The 22704-nt window shown below is 35.5% G+C and overlaps 1 protein-coding gene across 1 annotated transcript; it reads left to right on the top strand.

The window, feature by feature from the left end:
- Window positions 1-3112: 3112 nt before the first annotated feature.
- LOC126369801 (uncharacterized) lies at window positions 3113-20737 on the top strand. The gene is made up of 21 exons (XM_050014365.1): window positions 3113-3423; window positions 4153-4243; window positions 4540-4662; window positions 5361-5485; window positions 5572-5730; window positions 6008-6117; window positions 6611-6678; window positions 7208-7403; window positions 8094-8274; window positions 9798-10135; window positions 12224-12369; window positions 14597-14850; window positions 16101-16191; window positions 16351-16473; window positions 16887-17011; window positions 17569-17727; window positions 18081-18190; window positions 18519-18586; window positions 19000-19195; window positions 19590-19770; window positions 20182-20737. The coding sequence occupies exons 1-21, from the start codon at window positions 3254-3256 to the stop codon at window positions 20540-20542; spliced, it is 3375 nt and encodes a 1124-aa protein (XP_049870322.1). The 5' UTR covers window positions 3113-3253; the 3' UTR covers window positions 20543-20737.
- The last annotated feature ends 1967 nt before the right edge of the window (window positions 20738-22704 follow it).

Here is a 22704-nt window from a genome sequence, read left to right as displayed (position 1 = left end):
GGGTCATAACACCATTGAAAAATAGATGGAGATCAGTATCTAACCTGTAAAAAACATAAATAGTCTAGATACGTCTTACTGTTGAATACATACAGGCCTGAAAAAACGCTACTCCACTGCAGTTTGATGGAGTAACCTTATACAGGGTGTTAGCGAAATCTTAATGAATACTGAGGGAAATGATTCAGCTTTATTTGATTCTAAGTTAATATAAAGTGGAAGTTTTGTTCACCATACGGTAGCCATACGAGTACGTATGGGCCTTAGTGATACTGTAGAATACTGAAGGGGATGATTCAGACAATAATTCTAAGTTTAAGGAATTTCCTGCCAGAAAATTCATGAAAATGTTATAACATTTATTAAATTACTTTCAGTACCATACCATACCGACAAAAAATTACACTTTATATCAACTCAGAATCATGGTCTAAAACATCCTTCATAGTTTTCGTTAAGATGTCACTAACAACTACCTCTATTAATAGCGAAAACACAGATCACATTGTGCTCGTTTTTTGCATAAAGTTAATTTACCATTTAGATGCATTTACTTAGTTTTCTCTCTATTTAAGAGCTGCGCTCTTGTCGGTGGAGTAATCGCCATTCCTCTCTTCTTCCCGCCAAAACCTTCACCTCCTGATACGACACGATCTGCACCTTCTCTTTTATTTGTTTCATAAATGTTTTCCTAGGTCTACCCCTTCCTCTTTTCCCTTCAATTTTTCCTTCTATGATGTTTGTTATAAATGAATCGTGTTATATCAGGTGGCCAATGATATTTCCTCTCCGGTTCTCTATAGTCTTCAATATGGTTCTCTTTTCTTCAACTCTTTCCAGCACTTTTTCATTTGACACCATGTCAGTCCAGCTTATACCCTCCATCCTTCGCCAACACCACATCTCAAACGTTCTGTGTCATAGTCACGTTTCACTTCCATAGAGTGCAATGCTCCAAATATATGATTTAATAAACCGTGTCCTTATTTTTAATGATATGTTTTTGGTTTACAAAATGTATTTTTAATGCTTGTTTGGCTATCGCAATTCTGGCTATTATGATTGAATTGATTGATTGAATTGATAAAGCATATAGCATCATTAAAAAACTAGATAGAGTATATCAAACTAAGAGTACCGCCATATTAAATGAAGCCGGACAGATAGAAAGAGAAAACAAAACCATAGTCGAACGCTAGAAGAGGTATATGGAAAAACTATATGAAGGGGCAGGACTGCAAGAGGAAGACATTGAGAAAGAAAGTGAAGTAGAGCAGGATAAGTTAGGACCAACGATATTAAGAAAGGAATTTGACGAAGCTATAAAAAGTATACAGAATGGAAAAGCAGTAGGAGTAAACGGTATCTATATTGAGCTCATAAAATATGTCCACACACCAATACTCGACGAATTGTTGGAAATTACACAACTTATGTATAAAGAAGGGAAGGTGCCAAAAGACTAAAGTGAGCAAAACGGTAACACTACCTAAAAACAGAACTCGCTCAAATGTGAGAAGCACAGAACACTGAGTCTTATTTCCCAGGCCGCCAAGATACTTTTGAAGATAATACAGAATAGACTAAGACCTAAAGCAGAAGAAGTGGTAGGAGACGACCAATATGGGTTCAGACAGCAAAAAGGTAAAAGAGAGGGTATACTAGCATTGCGGATGATAAAATTCATAGAAGAATGGATTTAGGGTTAGACACACATATTGCATTTATAGACTTAGAGAAAGCGTTAGACAAGGTGGACTGGATATTGATGATGGAAGCACTTACGGATATTGGAGTGGATTACAGAGACTGGAAAATAATAATGGAATTATAAAGAGAACAAAAATCAGTGATTGAGATTGGAGAAGAAAAGGGAATAGCAAGAATACGACAAGGAGTTAGACAGGGTTGTCCCCTTTCACCGTTGATTTACTTAGTTAACTGGCGAAATTTTGTGATTGCGTGTAATTTAGAAAAAAAGTAATTTGCTTTGCATATTTGCAAATTACTTTTTAAATTATTGTACAGGTTGATCGGCAAATGTAGTTTATATTTTTTTATTAGTTTTGTTTTTAATACAAGAAATTAAAAACATAGATCAGAATAATTTGTATAACAAAGAAGTTACTGGTTATTATTGTAAGATAAGTAGACACGATGAGATAGGTTCCTGTAGTTACGAGAAAATATTATTGATGAAATAGGTAGGAATTAAGAGTAGAAAAAGGGTTTGGAAAGTAAAATTGTTCGGCCATAAAAATAATCATTGTGGTTGCACCTGAAACCAAATTTCACAACACACGAACATGAACATTGCGAACACGCACATCTGACATGAACATTTCGTAACATTTTTAGCCAAAGAGCATCACGGGAGGGGGGGGGGGGGGGTCTGGAGAGTAGCCATACGCAGGCGTTCCCCTCTGCGCACCTATATGCTCCCAGAACAGGTGGATTTATAAAAACTAGTTGCAGTCGGCCTGCGCACTACACTGAATCTAGGTGCGTAGCTGATACGACGTGCTTGAAAAATGCCTAACTGTTCGGTATTTTGTTGCTAAAAGGGATCTGGCAGGTCAAATTTATATGAAAGATGGCGTTGGCTCCATGTTTTAGTAATGTTATGTTATAACATTATTTCCATTCAATTCTCGTAAAGCTTAAAAATATAAATTAGAAGTGTCCTGTAACTTGTTGTTGACGGATTTGTTGATCAAACTAACGCCATGTTGATCAAACATACTCCCCTCCGGTTCGCGGAGGTCCGTGTTGCTTTTTGCATTTAGCTCGAAAATAATTTTTAGCTGCTCCGTCACTTACCAAAGAGTCAGTAAGTACTTACATAAGTTATATTCAAAAAACTAGTGATAATTTCAATAATAATATTTAACAATTTATGTATTGAAATGAAATGTGAATATTGTTATTACTTGTATAATTGAGGTATGATTACGATAATAATATTATGATAGCAAATAATAACGCTCGATTTACGATCTTTATTGTTTTGTTCTACCTGTATACATGTCTACGTAAAAACTTATTAAATATTTAGGTACTTACCTACATTTCATGATTAGCAGTTCTCTTTACGGTAATTTCAGTCGATTTTTAAAAGTCGAACGACTATATTGTGTAATCTTATGTCAGTTATTTTTTGGTTAAGTTTTTTGAAATTCCGTCGTCTCTGCCTACTCCAGCGGAAAATAGGCGTGTTCTTTTGTTTGTATATTTTCAGTAGTTTTTCCTGATTATGGATCCAGCCCAAGTTTTTGAAGCTTCAGAAGTGGCGCGTCACCTTGTCATCAACGAGGTGATCGCCCGCGGAGACTCGCGCATACAGCAGTTCTACTCCGGCGCAGTCATCTTCATCACCGGTGGCTCCGGCTTCTTGGGGAAGCAGCTCATTGAGAAACTATTCAGGTACATCTATAAGGGCAGCTGTTTCAAAATTATCAATAAATGGATTCCCTCTAATTTGGCATATTTCCCAAAGTTCGATATACACTGTGCATAACACACTTTGCATACTCCTGTGACCCTGAATATTCATTTAGCATATATTATTATATTGTGGCATACCATTATTTTGTTGCTCATTTGTTTATTCTTAACTATTCAAAATGTCAGAATTTCATTTAGCGTTTGCATTCTAAAGTATTTCTCCATTGGTTGCTTTTGTAGTAAAAATACACTTCATGGGTTCTTAGAATTGAAGTACTTAATGGTTAGGTTAGATTCGTAACGATCAATTAAGATAGTATAATGCTGTTCACAGCAGTTCATAATTCGAACGTGACACGGTAGCGGCCGGCGAGTGCCAGATCAGAATTCCAGCAAATTTAGTACGGTCGAGCAGCATAATTACTTTTTATGTTTAGATACTAATATTATCAAATTTATAAGCACATTATTTGACCTCAATGTCAATGTCAACCATGCAATTTCTGGAACGCCGAACAAGTTATTTTTTTAAATAAAATTATGTTTTATGGGCCAGGTGTTATAAATATCATATAATCTCAATCTTCGGAGAAATTCCGAAAGTAGCTTGCCAAATAAAATTATTTCACAATTTCAATATATTGTACCTATTGGTGCGCCAACGTTTCCAAACTTAATACTCGTATATTGCGTTATATTTCATTTCAGAGCATGTGAAGTAAAGAAATTATTCATATTACTGCGACCAAAAAAGCAAAAGTCAGTCCAAGAAAGATTGCACGATTTATTAAAGGATCCGGTCAGTATAGCCTTGCTACCTTGTCTTATTTCTACATAACATAACATAAATAGCCTATATACGTCTCACTGCTGGGCACAGGCCTCTCCTCAATCAACCGGAGGGGGTATGGAGCACACTCAATCACGTTGCTCCACTGCTAGTTGATCTTATTGCTATCACACATAAATAATTTCAACTTATATTTCATCGATGTAGTAAGTATGTGCAGACAATTTAATGACTAACTTATTTGACTTAGTTAATAGATGAAAAAAATAAGTATATAAAAGTAAAAAAAAAAAATATGTTTACAGGTCTATGAAAGTCTACGCACACTTCAGCCAAATTTCGCAGATAAAATAATACCAGTACCTGGTGACGTAACAGAAAAACGTCTGGGGATTAATGACGGAGACTGGAAAGCATTAACGGAAGAGGTAACACTCATATATCTTCTGATTCGAGTCAGATTCTTTAGAGTTGCGAGAGAATATCGAGTGGGCCTTAAGACTACACTGACTGAGCCGTCTACCTTGAAGAACTTTAAATATGAACAGCCGTACTCCGTAGTTCCGCGACTTGCCGCAAGGGAACCAGAGTCTGAGCATCACCCATAGTTTCGCCTAATATATTAGAAAAGTATTTTAAATCCATTTTTCGTTTAAATAAAAAATAAACATCAAGCGTTTGTATATGATCGAAATATTTATGTGGGGCAAATAAATCAAGATGTTTCTGATTTTAAATAATATAAAAATCAATTCCTACAAAAGAAAGAAAACATCAAAATCCGACTTGTCACTGGCAAATAAGAATTAAGTTGGGAAGCTCCTACCTTACCATATAGCAACTCGAATCACGACGAAGCGGTGTATGTACAAGACGGATAACGTAATTATATGCCGGATGGCAGAAAATTATATTGTTGATAAGTACTTAATACAAAAATAAAAGGAAATAAGTAGTGAACATATTACAATTCCAAAGACTCAGATGATACTCAACATTATCAATTTAAGAGCCACTCTTGTCGGTGTAGCATTTTCCATTCCAGTCTATCAAAGGCCAATTCTTTGATGATACTAACCTATCAAATTAATTTGCGTCGTAGAAATAATGGATTTAAATGTTTCAGGTGGACATCATTTACCACGGAGCTGCCACCATAAACTTCACAGAGCCTTTGAAGAAAGCAACATTGACCAATGTGCGCGGAACACAACAAATGCTACTTCTCGGTAAATCCTGCAAAAGGCTCAGGTAACGTAAAACAGCTTAGATGAACCTATCTACACTAATCTATCATCAAGTAATAGGTACGAAAAATTAATGAATCTATTGTTCAGATCTTTCGTGCACGTGTCTACGGCGTATGTCCCTGCCACTCCCGATCGTAGCAGGAGTGAGGTGCTAGAAAAGTTCTACGAGAGTCCAATTTCACCAGATATTCTTATCCAAATGGCTGAGACTATGAAAGAGAAAGACATTGACAGTTTTACTTCAGAGTAAGTGATTAATCTTATTTACACAACATAGTACAGCGCTGCGCACTTCGACATAGCGCGCAAGCCAACACAAAACAAAACAATACCGAATAATTACAAAAAATATAAAACAAATCAATACTTACAGTTAGTGGTAGGTACTGAAATTTCCTGATGGAATCGATCCATTTGAGCACAGTATGTGATCTACAAGGACGAGTTAAGTATGAGGCACCTACATAAAATGAAACAAATGTTGTTAAAACGAAAAATAATAGATTGATTTGTGTTTTTTCAGAATTATAAAACCGTGGCCCAACACGTACTCGTTCACAAAAGCTGTTGCCGAGGAAGCCGTGCGGAACATCGGAGCGGATCTGCCCATCTGCATCGTGAGACCCGCAATCGGTATATAAACCACAAATATATCGTCATATGTTTTTCCTAAGACGAGTTATTATTTTATAATACTGTAGCAACTTAATAAGCCGTGGCCGTGGTAGCCCAGTTGGCAGTAAATATTGTCACTAGACATTCTTACGAATCGTATTTTGTTTGCATTTTCGTACATACGCCAAATGTCAAACCTGCGTAATGGCGTACTGATTATTTGCCATTCAATTTAGTTCTAAAACGAAACAAGTGACAAACGTTTTTATGCGAAATGTTGTTTGGTAATTTCATTTATTTTGATGGATTATTTTTGCGTTTAATTGTTGGGGCTATCCCAACCAAACAACAGTACTAAACCTTTCATATGTTGAGAATATATCCTCATATACATAAACATAAACTGCCTATATATGTCCCACTGCTGGGTACAGGCCTCCCCTCAATCAACCGGAGGGGGTATGGAGTATAACCATATCCTCATATAAAATTGTATTATTTTGTTTTGCAGTAATATGTGCTTATCGAGAACCAAATCCGGGATGGATAGACAAGAGCTGCGTATACGGGCCTAGTGGAGTAAGTGTTATCATAAAGACGTAGTTGTACCAATTATTATGTAAAATGTACATTACGCTCTTTAACTTGCTATATACGTGGATATTAGACTAATAATACAAGGTGTTAGTGACATCGTAACGAATTCTAAGAGGTATTATTCAGACCATGATCTTGAGTTAATATCAAGTAGAATTATCCGTCGCAAAATTCATGTTTTCTTATTAGTTTTTTCTTTTTATTATTATTTTCAATTCTATACTTTTGCGATGAAAAATTCCGCTTGATAACTACTCAAATTCATGGTCTGAATCATCCTTCAAAGTTTTCGTTACGATGTCACTAACAGCCTGTATACTAGCGCACATGTCCATGGTTTTTATGGTTTTTAGCAAGTCCAAAAATATAAAATATAATTTTACTGTGGTTGAACAATTACGGTTACTTGTTTATACAACAATTCATGTTAAAAACAACAACAATAGAACTATACAATTAAAAACAACATTGGCACACATCTTCATGAATGGAGTAACATTTTATGTTACAGTTCGTAGTAGGTTCAGCTTTAGGAGTGCTACGCGTGCTGTACGCAGACACAGAAATATCTCTGGACCTGGTTCCTGTGGATTTGGTGAACAACGCAATCATAGCCGCGGCGCATGAGACCGCGGTAAGGAGGGCGAGAGGCGACACGGATATCAAGATATACACCGTCACTGGCAGCAGAAAACCGATAAAATTTGGTAAGTGGCAATGTATTTGATCGTTAACACGGAATAGAAAAAAGAGGTTGGAAAGGCCCTAACGCGCATTTTGTATGAGAACCGCTGTCGCCGGTTCAACCCCACACTCTTTTGCTACTACTCCTGCAAATAGATAACTACAATAGCTCTAATGCTTCTTAAATTCTATAGCCACTTTACTGGCAATGTACATATTTTTTTTGATAAATAGCCGATAATACTAAGGTGTGTAGCTTTCCTGTGATAAGGAGAGATCTCCTTGTATGATAGTTGATATTCGACTTATTGCCTTGCGGTTTATAATACACAAAACGACCTTTAATATAGAGGTACTATCGCGGAGCTCCGTAGAACGAGTGGAGCGCATAGTTGAAGCAAGAAATAAATATTTGCTCATACTTGTATGGCGCGCGTTTCGCGCTCACTTGGCCCTTCCAACCTCTTTCTTCTATTCCGTAGTCGTCAACATTCATAATGTATTCAGAATGTATTTGGTTGGTATCGTAGTACTTTAGGTTTTCTATCTCATTTGGGTCATTTTTGTGGTTGTTAAACTTAGCTCAGACGCTGGCGGGGAGCGGAGAGTTCCCGTTCTACATATAGTATTATTCCTTATTCTATGTCGTAGCTAGCTATGGAAAAGTCGAGGACAGAGTATTTACTTAATGGAAATAATGTATATACTTTCAGGAAAAATGGTGGATGTGATATCTATAGAAGGACGCCAGTTAGCAACAAATTCAGCTATTTGGTATGGATACGCTGCAATGAGTTCGAATTTGCGGTATATTTACGTTTTAACATGGTTGCTACATTACATTCCTGGATATTTAATAGATGGTGTGTTAAAATTACTTGGGAAGAAGCCATTGTAAGTATAAACAATTGTTTTCTTTTTCATAATCATAACCTCATCATTACATGTAGATTTCGTAATTGTACCATGTCAGGAGCCATTGGCGGCTCGATAATAACCTGACACCAGGGTTATTGATCTCACAACCGTAACGAGAGAAGAAACAGCATTTATCCTGATTTCTGTTATCTAACCTGAAGTTGTTGATAAAGACTAGACAGCAGGTTTGTACAGAATCGACTGGCATATAACCTCACACGTCAATTACAGATATCAAGTGCAGTCGATTATATTTTACTCGGGCTTCATGCTATCATGCTTTATCAATAGCCGACTGTGGCGAAGCAAAAATGAGGGTAATGTGTTTGACCGCTACGTATGTCTGTATGTGTATGTGCACGTCCGTTACCACCTAACTTCTAAACCACTTACATACATACATACATAAACTCACGCCCGTAATCCCTAGTGGGGTGGGCAGAGCCACAAGTAATCAAAGACAACTTGCAGCCACTGTTGATACTGTTCTAAACCACTTATCTGAAGTTAACCGATGGGCTATCACTAGAAGCGTTTTAATTATTCGATGGTTATAGGGTATGTGATGTCACACTTAATTGAATGTGGCGCCCTCTAGAGAATATAAACTGAGGACATTCCTTATATCAAATAAAAGGGCTAAATTAACACGTTACAAATATGCCCGTATTACTACTAGCTTTCGCAGGTTTCTTTCAGTTCTGGGTTGGTTTTATCTTCAAATCCTACATAAATACATAATGGAAGCACGTTATCTTAATAATTTAGACCCCAATATAATATAAATAAAAAAATATCATAAAATATCATACCTACCATAATTATACCTCTTCTTTGATGTCGGAGTTATTAATATCCCGCTAAAGACCCTCTGATAGACAGCATGTGTTAGTCAGGATCATGGAACCATCTTATTTTTATGACAAACAAGCGAATTCAGCTTAACCATATTAGGGCTTATTCATTTGATATGTCCCCACTGGCACGCCTTATAAGCTGCATTAAATTCAGTATGGGTTTAAAACTGGGGGTTAAAAAGGTCACATCGAAACAATTTATCTTAAAAAAGCAATATTGCAATTTGACATTTGCGCACACACAAGTAAGTGCGCAACGTCAATTATAAATGTCCAATAACAATATTGCTTTATTAGGTAGATGAATTGTTTTGATGTTGCCTTTTTACCCCCAGATCTTAGAAACAAGGGAGATATGCCTTTAGCACTAAATTTCACATGTCACCTGTTAACAGATTCACGTCAGTGAGTGAGGCAACTGCATCACGATGTTTCTGGCTGGACCGTCATATCGATTTACCCGCCATTCCTTGCATAGTAACACAGGCGCTAGTTGAACATGCGCGATACCAAAAAAGCAATGAATGATGTGGAATGTTTTATAATACGATATGTCGGACCCACCGGCTATGCTCTCGCGGCATCTCTCTGAAAAACTTTGTTAATAAAAGTGACAAATATAAATCATGGTATTTTTTCCAGGCTAATGAAAGTTTACGACAAGGCTGACAAACTCAAGCTTGTACTTGGATACTTCATGAACAATGAATGGAATTTCCGCGACTCAAACACTCGCCAGTTATACTGGAACATGACTGCTGTTGACAGAACAATATTCAATTGCAACATGGATACTCTAGATTGGATTTTATACATTCGATTGTGGTGTTTGGGCTGCAGGAAGTATATTATAAAAGATGAACTTAAAGATACATTGAAAGCCAATAGAAAACAGTTTTTGTTTGGATTAGGTAGCTACTGTATCATCATTCTTAGTTTATTTTTGGTTTATAAGACATTTTCTCTGTTAGTCAGTGTTAGTCAGTGAATTCAATTATTTTATAACTTTGAGAAACTGTGTACTACTACTAGATTATGCTTAGTTTTAAGTTGTGAATTTGTAATTCTGTAAGTACAATTAAAAATGTATGAATGTGTATAAAAATATTTTGTTATTTTTCTCAGATTCACCATTATTGTTCCACTATGTTTTGTCAAAGAAATCCTGTCAAAAAAAATAAAAATACCTTTATTCAGTAGATAGCATAGTAACAAGAGTACATATTCAAACAAGTGTAAATACGATATTGATCACAATAACCCGCCAAAGAGACGGTCAGTGAGCTCGAGACAACAAACACTTCAGGACAGCGATACCGACCTCATCGGCGTGGTCGAAGATTTCGTTGTTGAAGTTGAAGTTTTAAGTTGTTTACAAATCTATTTATATACATGTCTTCTTATTATCGTTCAGTATTATAGTTGAATATCTATATATTTTTTAAATATTACTATTGAACTATAAAAATATTTAAATATTACTTACATACTAAAGTATGTTAACTCCTTAAATATCTTGAAGACATTCCTGAAGAAAAATCTTAGGATTCCTCTTACGCACTCTACACTACCTTTCGAAGCACTCGTTTACCTAACTAGATGGCGTTAATGTTAGGCGTTATGTTAGACTGAAGTGTAGGGTTGACAAAACAAAATGACAACTAATAAATAATGCGGGAAAAATATTGGCTAATAACGGAAGTAGCAGAAGAATTCACGAGCGGAGTTAATTTAAGTTATTTTAAGTCAATTAATTTAAGTAAATTAACTTTTTTACCGAACTTGAATACCGAAGCAATGAAAGATATTGCTTTTTCGGACAATCAAGTCTGGAATGTCCTTATCAAACAAAGGACAGTCTTACAAAAGGATTTCGACAATGTCCCCATCGTGAATCAAACCCGGACCTCCAGATTGTGAGCCCAACGCTTTAACCACTAGACCAGGGAGGCACGTTAAGCCGGTTGGTTCCGGCTATTAGCCGTAAAATACCTCCACCAACATGCAGTGAAGCAATATGACGGAGTATGCTCCATAACCCTTCCGTCTGATAGAGGAGAGGCCTGTTCCCAGCTGTGGGACGTATATGGACTGCTTATGTTTATGACTTAAATACACGGATTAGAGAGGTACATTATTAGAGCCTTTAGATGCGTAAGGTACTTTACATTTATGCATCATTACATTGATAATAAAAACATTTAGGTGACAGAAGTAAATTCGTTCGTCAGGCAGTACTAAATTTAGCAATCAGGAAAATTAAAACAGGAACGCCGTTCGAAGCAAACCTAGTAGAAAGGTAATATATCGCAATCATTTAGAAAAAATAGTAAATAAATTCATTACGTATGCAATTTCCATAAATTAGTGACCAGTGCACTAATGTAAGTATCCGAAGTCATAAATTATTTAGCACATTAATAAACATAAGATACGCTCACGACTATAACTCAATGGAGTAGTCAGAGGAACATCCAAGATGAACTAAGTACTCATCTCACCGAACTTTCTGTTACAGCACAGTGATTGGTGGTGAGCCGTATGGCTGTGTTTAATAGTGAAAATTAACGCTTTTTAAATAAAAAAACCTTAACTATAAAACAAACACAAAAAAGCGCATTAGAAAAACACGCAGGAACTAAAAAGCAAAAAAATATTTTACATTTACCCAATAATTATGATGATAGGATTTCCTACCCAAACCTTTGAAATCACATTTCTTATCGGACTGCAATAATCTTAACATTCAAATTATAAACAAAAGTAAAGCTAATTACAATATTTACATTCATCAATTATTTTTGGAGTTGGTGCCAGTCCGCTTAAAGTTGGGCGGGGCAAACAGACAATAGTAAGACGATTAATTTATTTTTTGCTTGATTGTTGAATTATTTAGATGTGTATAAGAGCAGATTATATTTCGTTTCTTTCAATCAACTTCCGTCTCAGAGTGTAGGATTGTGTAGACTTTCTTTATGTAATATAATATTATTTTATTTAACTTTTTTAATAGTTAGCTCATTTGTAACACAGTATTTTTCTTTGTAAGGTTCCGTAGTAATTGATAGTAGAGCTGGCAGTGCTGGCTCAGGTATACGTCGCTCTCAGCAGAGTCAAGGCTTTAGAAGGAATAGCACTATCTGAACTGTTAAATAAACCCCACGACAAACGAGCATTAGCAGAAATGCAGCGCCTGAGAAATCTCCTGACCAAGGCCTAGGTTCAGTTTTGTACCCCTATATTTTTATTCACGACCTTCCTCAGAAGACCTGATCAGTCACTAATAATACTAATAATAAGTATAACTAACAATCTAAATGTGCGTACAGTATTGAAAGAATTACACTTTAACTCCTGACAAGTAAGGAGTTGACCGCCCATCATCAGCCCAGCCATATATGATTATCTTGTTATGTATCACTACATAATATAAAACAAAGTCGCCTTTTCTGTCCCTAAGTATCCCTACGTAAGCTTAAATCTTTAAAACTACGCAACGGATTTTGATGCGGTTTTTTTAATAGATAGAGTTATTCAAAATTAAGGTTTATATGTATAATAACATAGAGTAACTATTTATTTGCTAAAAACTTAGTCTAATTACACATAGATACAAAATGATAATAACATCCATTAAATAGTGGAGAAATACTGTTATTTTTGAGGTTTTTAATGTGATATCGTAAATAATTTCATTTTTTCCTCAGCATTGCACCCGAACGCAGCCGGGGCGGATCTCTTGTAAAATTATAAAATACAACTACCAACGAACACCAAATAGCCACGGTCTATCCCATGGTTAATAAAGAATTCGTCGCTGACGTCGAAAACTGACGTATCTCAAATTTTAGGCGGATCTGATTTGCACCTTATGTCATTGTCAATAAGACACAAATTATTTTAGCAAAAAATTGCAGATACGTCTGTTTGCGACGTCAGCGACGAATTAAATCTCCTGTCTTTTGAGGGTCACGACTTTCCATCCTCAGCTTACTTGAACTAGCAGTCTGAATATGCGTCTGTACACGAAACACGAGTTTAACTCCTAACCATTGAGGAATTGAACTTCCATCATCAGTTAAGCCACATAAAATTATAACGATCAGACGCAAATACTGATGGAGCTTTGAAAAATACACTAAAAACATTTCCCTCGAATTCTCTAGGATCCCATCATCAGATCATGACATGCTGAAAATGGGACCACCTGGGAACCACATCCTTCTAAATAAAAAAAGAATTTTCCAAATCAGTTCAGACGTCTTCAAGAAATCGGGGAACATACAAAAAAGAGATCCCGATTAATTGATAACCTCCTCCTTTTATTGAAGTCGATTAAAAACTATTTTTAAGATAAATTAATAACTCATTGGTGCTAATTCCTGTAAATACCATCTAATTTTATTTTAAGTTATATCTGTCATTTTATTATCCGCCGAAAAGGAAAGGGACGGGTAATCTACAAGCATAAAATTTATGGAACACACGTCAATTTTAAGCACAAATCTAAACCAACAACCGTTTAAAAATTTTACATCCGTCAATAACCCGACACAGTTCAGTAGACAGCACGACAAACGGATTGCATACCAGCGACGTACCTTTTGATTCGCCCGGGTTATTCATTCATTCACTCATTCTTCCTAAAATTAAGAGCTGTGAATCATCCGTCCCTTTCCTTTTCGATTGATATGAAAATGACGGATATAACTTAAAATAAAATTAGGCGGTGTCTGCAGGAATCGGGGCCATTGGTGCAAGTCTGGTACCGCGGTTCAAACCGGCGTTCCCCGTTTGAGAAGCAAGCGGGTGTACCACAGGATTACAGTGACTCATGGCAAACAAATAGAAGAGAAAGAACTGTTACAGCAAGAGAATGCATCATATTAGTAATACTAGTAGTATTCAGCGTCGTTTCCACGGTGGTGGATCATTATTATGGGCGATTATCGTCTTGGGACTTAATTTCAAATGAATGAATTCATGATAATCTTCTGATTAATTTGTGGTCCTATCGAAGTGCACAATTGTTTGAACCCACCTCATGCATATAATGTATGTTGAGTAACTTAAGCAGTTTGTGCTTTCAGATTTGATTAACGGGTTTATACATTTCTGAAAATTTTATTTTTCAAATGGGTATTGTTTTTGTTTGACACGCAGGATATGTTTATCACTATCACAGTGCTTTTCCTTTTCGCAAATTGAACCTTACGAAGCATGACGTGATAATTATTAATGATTTTGAGATAAATACAATTTTAAGGACGAAAATTCATTTGGTTTCAAATAATAAATAAAAAAAATCATCATTTACAACAGTTTTCTATATTTTTACTCCCTGTACGAGGAACAAAACGCATTACAAAATACAAATTGCATTTAAAAAAGAATCAATTAGATTTAATTATCGGGTAAGGATTTTTTCCCTGTATTAACAGTTACAGCGTGAGGTGTTTTCAGTTGTACTTCAAAACTCACACGAATATAAGGTGTTGTATTTTTTAAATATAATATTTGTGAAAATGGATCCAGCTCAAGTTTTTGAGGCTTCGGAACTGGCGCGTCACCGCGTGATCAACGAGACGATCGCCCGCGGAGACTCGCGCATACAGCGGTTCTACTCCGGCGCAGTCATCTTCATCACAGGCGGGTCCGGCTTCTTGGGGAAGCAACTCATTGAGAAACTATTCAGGTAATTCTAACTGCTTCTGGAGTGGCAAGCGATTCTTTCCAGCGATGCAACATTTTAACTCATGGTATCATGCTGGACATGAATCTATCAACGATCAATTGACCGTTCTTCAGGAACTTCTTCGTTTTGTGTCCACAGAAAAAAATAAACTACGTATAAAAGGTGTTGGCCTAAAATTTCGCTACGAATGTAGCTAAAAGACTCTTTAATGATGAACAGTACCTATACGTATAACTTGGGTTAATCAGTTAGAGACCACAAGCAATGGGATGTTTGTCGGTGGTTTAGGTCTTGTTAAGAGATTCTCAAATCGATAATATTTTGGGGTCAACCATTATATATCGAGATCAAATCGATCTAAATTCTGTCTGTCTGCGATTAAGGTAAATACGGGTCTTGTATTTTGTTATGACAAATTATTTGTCTAAGTTCTTTTCAATATTCAGAAGTTAGTTTTTATAATTTTAAATATGTTATCATTTTTTTTTACATTTGAACAATTTTTGGAACTTTTGTTTTCCACGCAATTTCATATTCTTATAACGGTACAGTATTTTGTTTATTTTTTACCCGTGTTACTATCAAGCTTTACTACCGGTAATAACCTGTAAGTTAATGATTTCGAAATATTTGCATACTATTGCAAGCTACTTCTTTTTTCAGGGCAAATGCAACGTGTCAAACCTGAGTATGGATTATGGCAAAGGTGTCTTGAATAGTAGTACTGGGAGCTAAACTATTTTATGTATTAACATTGATGATTGCAAGTCGCCACTCGACATCTAAGGCTCTATTTTGCATAATTTCTGACAGGGCTAGTTACCCTAGCCAGGCCAAAATCCCATTGATATCATATTTTTTCGGTGTAAAATCATCAATTGACATTGACAGTAAAAAAGGACTGTATTTCCTATATAACAGTTATCTTTGATATGAGCCCGTATTAAAATGCAATGAACTTTGCCGGCAATAAGTTATAAATAATAAATAAGGGCGCAAACAATAGGTATTATAGGTCACTTACTATTGTTTAAGTAATTAACCCTATTTGAATATTGACTCTTTTTACAATCTATACGTAGTGACACTTTTAAAAATGAGGGTGCTGATTTGAATGCAGTTATAACAAATTACCTCATATTCGTATAAAATGACCTAAATATCTAACAGTTCATAGAGTAGATTATGATAACATCCTTGCCTATTATCCTTGTATTATTTTGCTTTTAAAATTGTATTTTCTTTTGCAGATCATGCGAAATAAAGAAAATTTACTTATTACTGCGGTCAAAAAAGGAAAAATCTTCCGATGAGAGACTGAAAGATTTATTGAAGGATCCGGTTTGTAAACTGTGTTACCATCATTATCGCCTCATTTTGTATAGAATTTTATATGGAATAGAAAATACCAGTTACTGCATTGTGTATGTACATACTCACATCTAATTGATCCATATGAGTGAGTTATTTTTGTTTATTATAAAACGTTATTTTTCACAGGTTTTCGAGCAAGTTCGTGGAATTCAACCTAATTTTGAAGATAAAATGATACCCGTTTCTGGTGACATCACGGAGAAGCGACTGGGAATCAGCCATGAAGATTGGAAAGCTATCACGGAAGAGGTAGCATTTAAAACAGGCTTTTTTATTCAAATAAAGAAAAGAGTATGAAATCAACCTTATTTTTATGCATTATTGGTTTATAATTACAGCATAATAACTATATTTAAAAATATATATTATACAAATGAATACATTTTATATTGTTTAGAAATAGAAGATACTAAGAGTGGTATTAATAAACTAATCTCAGCTTCGAGACTGCCCTCAAGATCATGTCAATGTGACAGTTCTCATATAAAAACAGAGACTTGAACATGATCTTGAGGGCAGTCTCAGCTGAGATTCGTTTATTAATACCACCCTAAGAAGGAATGAAATATAAGTTACTTAATGATAACTTAGCTCTACTGCAATGCTAACCGCATATTCATGACTAAATGTGGGAATATAGAGGATTTCTTTAAATATTTCAGGTGGATATCATTTACCATAGCGCTGCCACCATACATTTCGGCGACCCTTTGAAAAAAGCAGCGTTGACCAATGTACGCGGAACACAACAAATGCTTCTCCTCGGTAAAGCGTGCAAAAAGCTCAGGTAATCGTTTTCCTGGTCATATTTTGCGTAATTCTAAATTATTAACCCAAGTGAACTTGCATGTTTTCCGCAGTGCATCCGGAAAGGACTGATTTAGGTACCACGCCATATATTTTGACGTTACTTATCATTTGATTTGGCAAATGGAGAGAGCTGACGGTTGTCACCCGGTACAAAAATTATCTCCGGGTGCCTATTTGGGCATGAACGTCTGAGAAGATTATACATATTTGAAATAATTTATCGACCCTAGTGGGCCAATAGCGATAAGCACTGAGTGATCGGGGTCCTGAACTGTTTGTTGTCGCGAGTTGATTAGTGACCTCTATGGCTACAGTAAAAGGGGCGTCAGGGTCCTATCGTATTATTCTTACATTTTAAAGTAAAATACAGGAGTTAAGTAGTTAAATGCTATATGCAGCCAATATAAAGAAATAAAGCACGTGAAAAAATAAAAGTAAAAAAATACACTAACTGTATTTGCGGTCGCTCCGTTACGTCAAAAGATTTTTCAGAACACTAAAAAAATTTTTTCATAAAATTCTTCTGTTGTCCAGGTCTTACGTGCACATATCGACGGCATACACGCATGCAACCCCCAATCATTGCAAGAAGCGTGTATTTGAGAAGTTCTACGACAGCCCGATTTCCCCAGACATTCTAATCAATATGGCTGAGACTATGGCAGAGGAAACTCTTGACACTATGACTTCAGAGTAAGCGTTTTGGTATTATCTTCTTCATCTATTATAATTAAATTAAAATATTACGAAATATTATGCAAGTAGAATCGTATAATATCTAATCAACAAATGATAAATACAAATACATACAGAAAATACAATGCTAACACAATATAGTAACCAACTTTTTATTTTATTTGATTAAAATTGGCAACTTATATTGTTTATAAGACAGTCGAAATCGTCTTATCTTTCTCTTAATAATATATAATTAATGTGTTTTTGTTTTATTTTGTGTATTTTTTTTTTAATGTAATTGTATTATTACTACTATGTCGTGTTCCAATAACAAACATTTTTCTTTTTAATTCCTTTCTATTTTCCAGTCTTATAAAACCGTGGCCCAATCCGTACTCGTTCACAAAAGCTGTTGCCGAGGAAGCCGTGCGGACCATTGGCGCGGATCTTCCTATTTGTATTGTGAGACCCGCCATTGGTAAATATTTTTATTTCTATATTTATCTTCTGCCTATTTTTGGGTCTTTATTGCCCTGCCCTTGAATCGAAACATGTACTATAGGAAATAAATAAATGTTTCACAAAAGAATAAAGTTCTTGGAGAAGCTAAAAAAATAGGTAAGTAGGTAATATTTTTTGGATCGACACTGAGGTAGCAAAATAATACCTAACTTTGATGGTTTGCGACCAAATAATCACGAAAAGGGTCTTACGAGAGTAACATTTCTTGAAAATATCTTAAAAGGGTCTCTTTTGTTACATATTTTACATTACTTATATTGCCATACCGTTTATGGTTTTTGCAGTGATTAGTGCCTATAGAGAGCCGGTTCCTGGATGGATAGACAAGAGCTGTGTGTTTGGTCCTAGTGGAGTAAGTGTTGTGTTATTAATTTTCCAAGTTAATTTTCAGGGCATTTCCAAATTAGTCGCGTAAGTCTGCAACCGCACGACACCTTTTGTATGGATTTATCTTGCAGCGACTGTCGCGCATCCGCAGCGCTGCATCAATGGAACTAAGTTGAAGGCGCTTATTGTCCATAGTTGTACAATATAACATCGTTGTAATGGTTAAATCAAAATCCATTGTAATGTAATGGTTTTCAGAGACTTGTGTTACTTGGGCAAACCTTAGCGTAGAACTCAATAGATTACTTCTGGCACGAAATAGCTACGGATTGGCAAGTACTGCTGTTTTGAGATCAACGTCTTTTCAAATCCGTTTGCAGTTGTAAAACTGGAAACCAAGACCCCACAATTACATCCGTATCATTGCATTTTTTTCAGTTCGTAGTGGGTGCAGGATTAGGAATACTACACGCGATGTATGTAGACCCTGAAATAGCCTTAGACCTGGTTCCAGTAGACTACGTGAACAACACGATCATAGCCGCGGCGCATGAGACTGTAGTAAGAAAGGAGAGAGGGGAGACCGATATCAAAATATACACCGTCACTGGGAGCAGGCATCCGATCAAATTTGGTATGCTCAATAATTTCTAACGTGACAAAACTTTTTCTTAGGGTTTATAATATCTTGAATAGTTTTATTAATTATGATAGATTTTGGCCACAAAAGGTTTTAATTGAGCACTGGGTTCTACAAATGTGGATCTTTTGTTAACACGAATAATTGTTGACCTCAATAAATTACTTAGTCTGCTCATAACTTCACTCAATCTCCTCTTGTGCTTAACCTTAATGTTCATAATGTCCTCTTATCCTTACACTTAATGCTCATAATTTCATTCATTTTTCTGTTGTTTTTAATATAAACATTTTCAACTACTAATTTTTCGTCTTTCTACTGTCAATAAGAAGACAGAATTTTTAATATATTTAACTGTAGTTCATATTAATTTTCTTTCCTTTGTCAGGTAAAATGGTAGATGTCATATCCATAGAAGGACGACAGTTACCAAGTAAATTGACAGTTTGGTATGGCTATAGTTGTATGACTTCGAACAGATTATGGTTTTACATACTTTTGTGGTTCCTACATTACATTCCCGGATACTTAGTGGATGGCATCTTGAAAGTCGCTGGGAAAAAGCCAATGTAAATATGAACATTACTTACCTATTTTAATTTTTCGCACTTGACTCTAACTAGCGATACACACAGCGATACACATAAAACTATTCATGTATAATATGTTACAATAATAGAGCAACACGGGTTACAACTTACAATAGATAAAACATAAATACGAAGCTTTTTGAGCGATAAACAAATATATATTAATAATTATATTTATAGATATAGGTAATTTTACCGATGAATATAACAATTAAATATTTGAAAAGCAAGATGTCGTTTATAATTATTGTTATTAAAATCGCAATGTTATACTTACATTATATATTGGTAACTATCAAATCTTAAGTTAGACTTTGGTATTTCATAGAATTTACACAATATAAAAGTATGCATAGTAATAAAATAAAAAATGATTTGATATTTTTGCAGATTAGTAAAAGTATATGAGAAAGTCGACAAACTCAACGGTGTGTTTCAATATTATATGACTAATGAATGGAATTTCCAAGACTCGAACACCCGTCATTTGTACTGGAACCTGTCTCCAGTCGACAGGACAATATTTAATTGCAACATGGACACTATAGACTGGATGTTGTATATTCGTTTGTGGTGCCTGGGATGTAGGAAGTATATTATAAAAGACGGCCTGACAGATACAGCAACAGGAAGCAGAAAACAGTTCTGGCTAAGAATCGCTAACCACATCACAATCATATTTTATCTTTATTTAGTTTATAAACTTTTTTCTCTGTTATTTAGTATTGTAAGTTACATATTTTTTTATTGAATAAGTACCGATCAATATTTTATGCTATTGGAAGAAAAATTACGTGTAAGAACGCTTACGATTACTTTAACAACGTGTAAGATTGTATTCAGTACATCTGATAATTTATGAACAAAATTAAACGGTGGATTAATTTGAGTTAGTTTTTTTGTAAGTTTCAAATGTGTTGATCTAGTAAACCAATTTGATGTATCACGATGTGTTTTATTAAATAGCCTTTACATTACTAATAAAAATAATATGTAATGTGATCCATTAGTTAAAACGCCATATTTGAATATCAGCGGCACAGGACCACATCGCGCGCGGGATGATTATATCGAGGGCTTCGACCAATACAGGCAGAGAATGAAATCTATGAACACAAATGTTGTACGACCATTGGTCAGATCCCTCGATTTAAATCGCGCCGCTGTTGCTGTGCCTCGGGGTCTGGTCAGTTAGGGTTCGAAGTCCTCGTACTACAGATTTTTTTAGGATACATCTAAAACTTATCTCTATAATTATTATTACTAATGGTGGATCCTGCCCTTCTTAAATATCTTTCCCAATACAAATATCCTCTGTGGAACATGGTAACGTATGCAATTACTTAAACAGATATAAAAAAAAAATATTGTAAAACTCACTTCATGAATTACTCTTAATGTATCAGAGTATATAAAGAAAAGAATTAATTAATAAAGAAACATATATATATATATATTATCTCGAGAATGTGGGCTTCCTCACGACGTTTTCCTTCCACGCTGAGCATTTCTGACATAAAAATAAAAAACTCCTAAAGTAAAAATAAAATTGTTACGTTTGTGAGTGCTATTGCTATTTGGTTATCGACAGGGTATCGAAAGCAATTGGCGCCGAGACATCACGTCTAGTTAAGTCATTCGAGGCAAATAATATATACAATTCGATTTTAGGAATATAAAAGACACCTCAATGACAAACAGCGTAGAAAAATCAATGAAAAATATTATAATGATAAATGATAATCTATAATTAACCAGCAACCATTAATTGGTATGATAACATAGCCTCAAAGCTTGAGTGATTGACTGGAAATTGCGCAGAGTTGAGAAGAGTGGAGCAGTTAAGGGGAGGCCTTTGCCCAGCAGTAGGATCAAGTAGGCTAGATAAAGGGTTTAGATCTAGATCCCCAGCTGGTCGGTCCCGCCAACATTATACCTAGACATGTAGTCGTTACAAGAGTCATGTCATTGGCCTGGGTTCAATAGTAACCTTGACATTAGGGTTGATGTGGTCAGTCATTGATTTTGACTAATACAAGAGAAGAAGGTACCCCTTCTTCACCTTCTTTGCGATGGATGGTGTGACGGCTTTAATCCTACGGGATGGATGGCTGGAGTACGCACAAGACCATGAAACATGGAAAGTCATGGAGGTCATTAACAGAAGCCGAATTGTATAATATAGATAAAATAATTTAATATAGTTTTTCTAGATTAGATTAGAAAAACCCAGTGATAAAAGCGTATAAGGACCTGAAATTAAAATAAATCCTTCTATCATCAAACATTTCATATAGTGTCTGTTTTGCTTAGGTTGGACACCCTCAGGCCTGTTGTCTTAAATTTTGTACCGGGGTGAGAGCCCTGAGCGCTCCCCATTTTTCCGGACAAGTAATTAAAGTCACCTGCGGCCAATTTACAATAAGACACGTCAAAAAACAACAAAAAGTAAAAGAGCGGACCGTGACATCCTACGTCATCGTCTACCCCGATGGGATCTGTTTATAGTTGTCACTGTTTGAATAGGCTTTCTAAAAATATAGGATTGCCTCACCTAATCCTGGAGCGTTCTGTGTAGGAGGCAAATATACGTGACATGATTTTGGTGAAATTTACGTCATCGGACATCACCTTGAGACCTAGCCCATTCGATAACGATCATCAAGAAGTACAAAAAAATACTAGGTTGCCTCGTCCTGCAATATCACAGTCGGCTCTTGTACTATAAGTACCTACTGAAATAATAATGAAACAACAAATACACGTGTTTGAAGTATCTTACAGATACAAGTTAAAGTGGAAAAAAATAGAATGCACATTTGCACAATTACAATGTCTACTTCATGTAATAGGACAATATACGCCTTCGTACATAAAATCGAATAAAATTAGTTTTAATTATCTAGCAAATAA

This window comes from Pectinophora gossypiella, chromosome 9 (genome assembly GCF_024362695.1).
Source record: "Pectinophora gossypiella chromosome 9, ilPecGoss1.1, whole genome shotgun sequence".
Classification (NCBI taxonomy): Eukaryota; Metazoa; Arthropoda; class Insecta; order Lepidoptera; family Gelechiidae; genus Pectinophora; species Pectinophora gossypiella.
This window is presented reverse-complemented; position numbering and strand designations above follow the sequence as displayed.

Coding starts and splice junctions, on each gene's coding strand:
- LOC126369801 (XM_050014365.1), top strand. CDS start 3,254: ATGGATCCAGCCCAAGTTTTTGAAGCTTCAGAAGTGGCGCGTCACCTT. Junction 5,731..6,007: donor ATTGACAGTTTTACTTCAGA/GTAAGTGATTAA, acceptor GTGTTTTTTCAG/AATTATAAAACCGTGGCCCA. Junction 6,679..7,207: donor GCGTATACGGGCCTAGTGGA/GTAAGTGTTATC, acceptor TTTATGTTACAG/TTCGTAGTAGGTTCAGCTTT.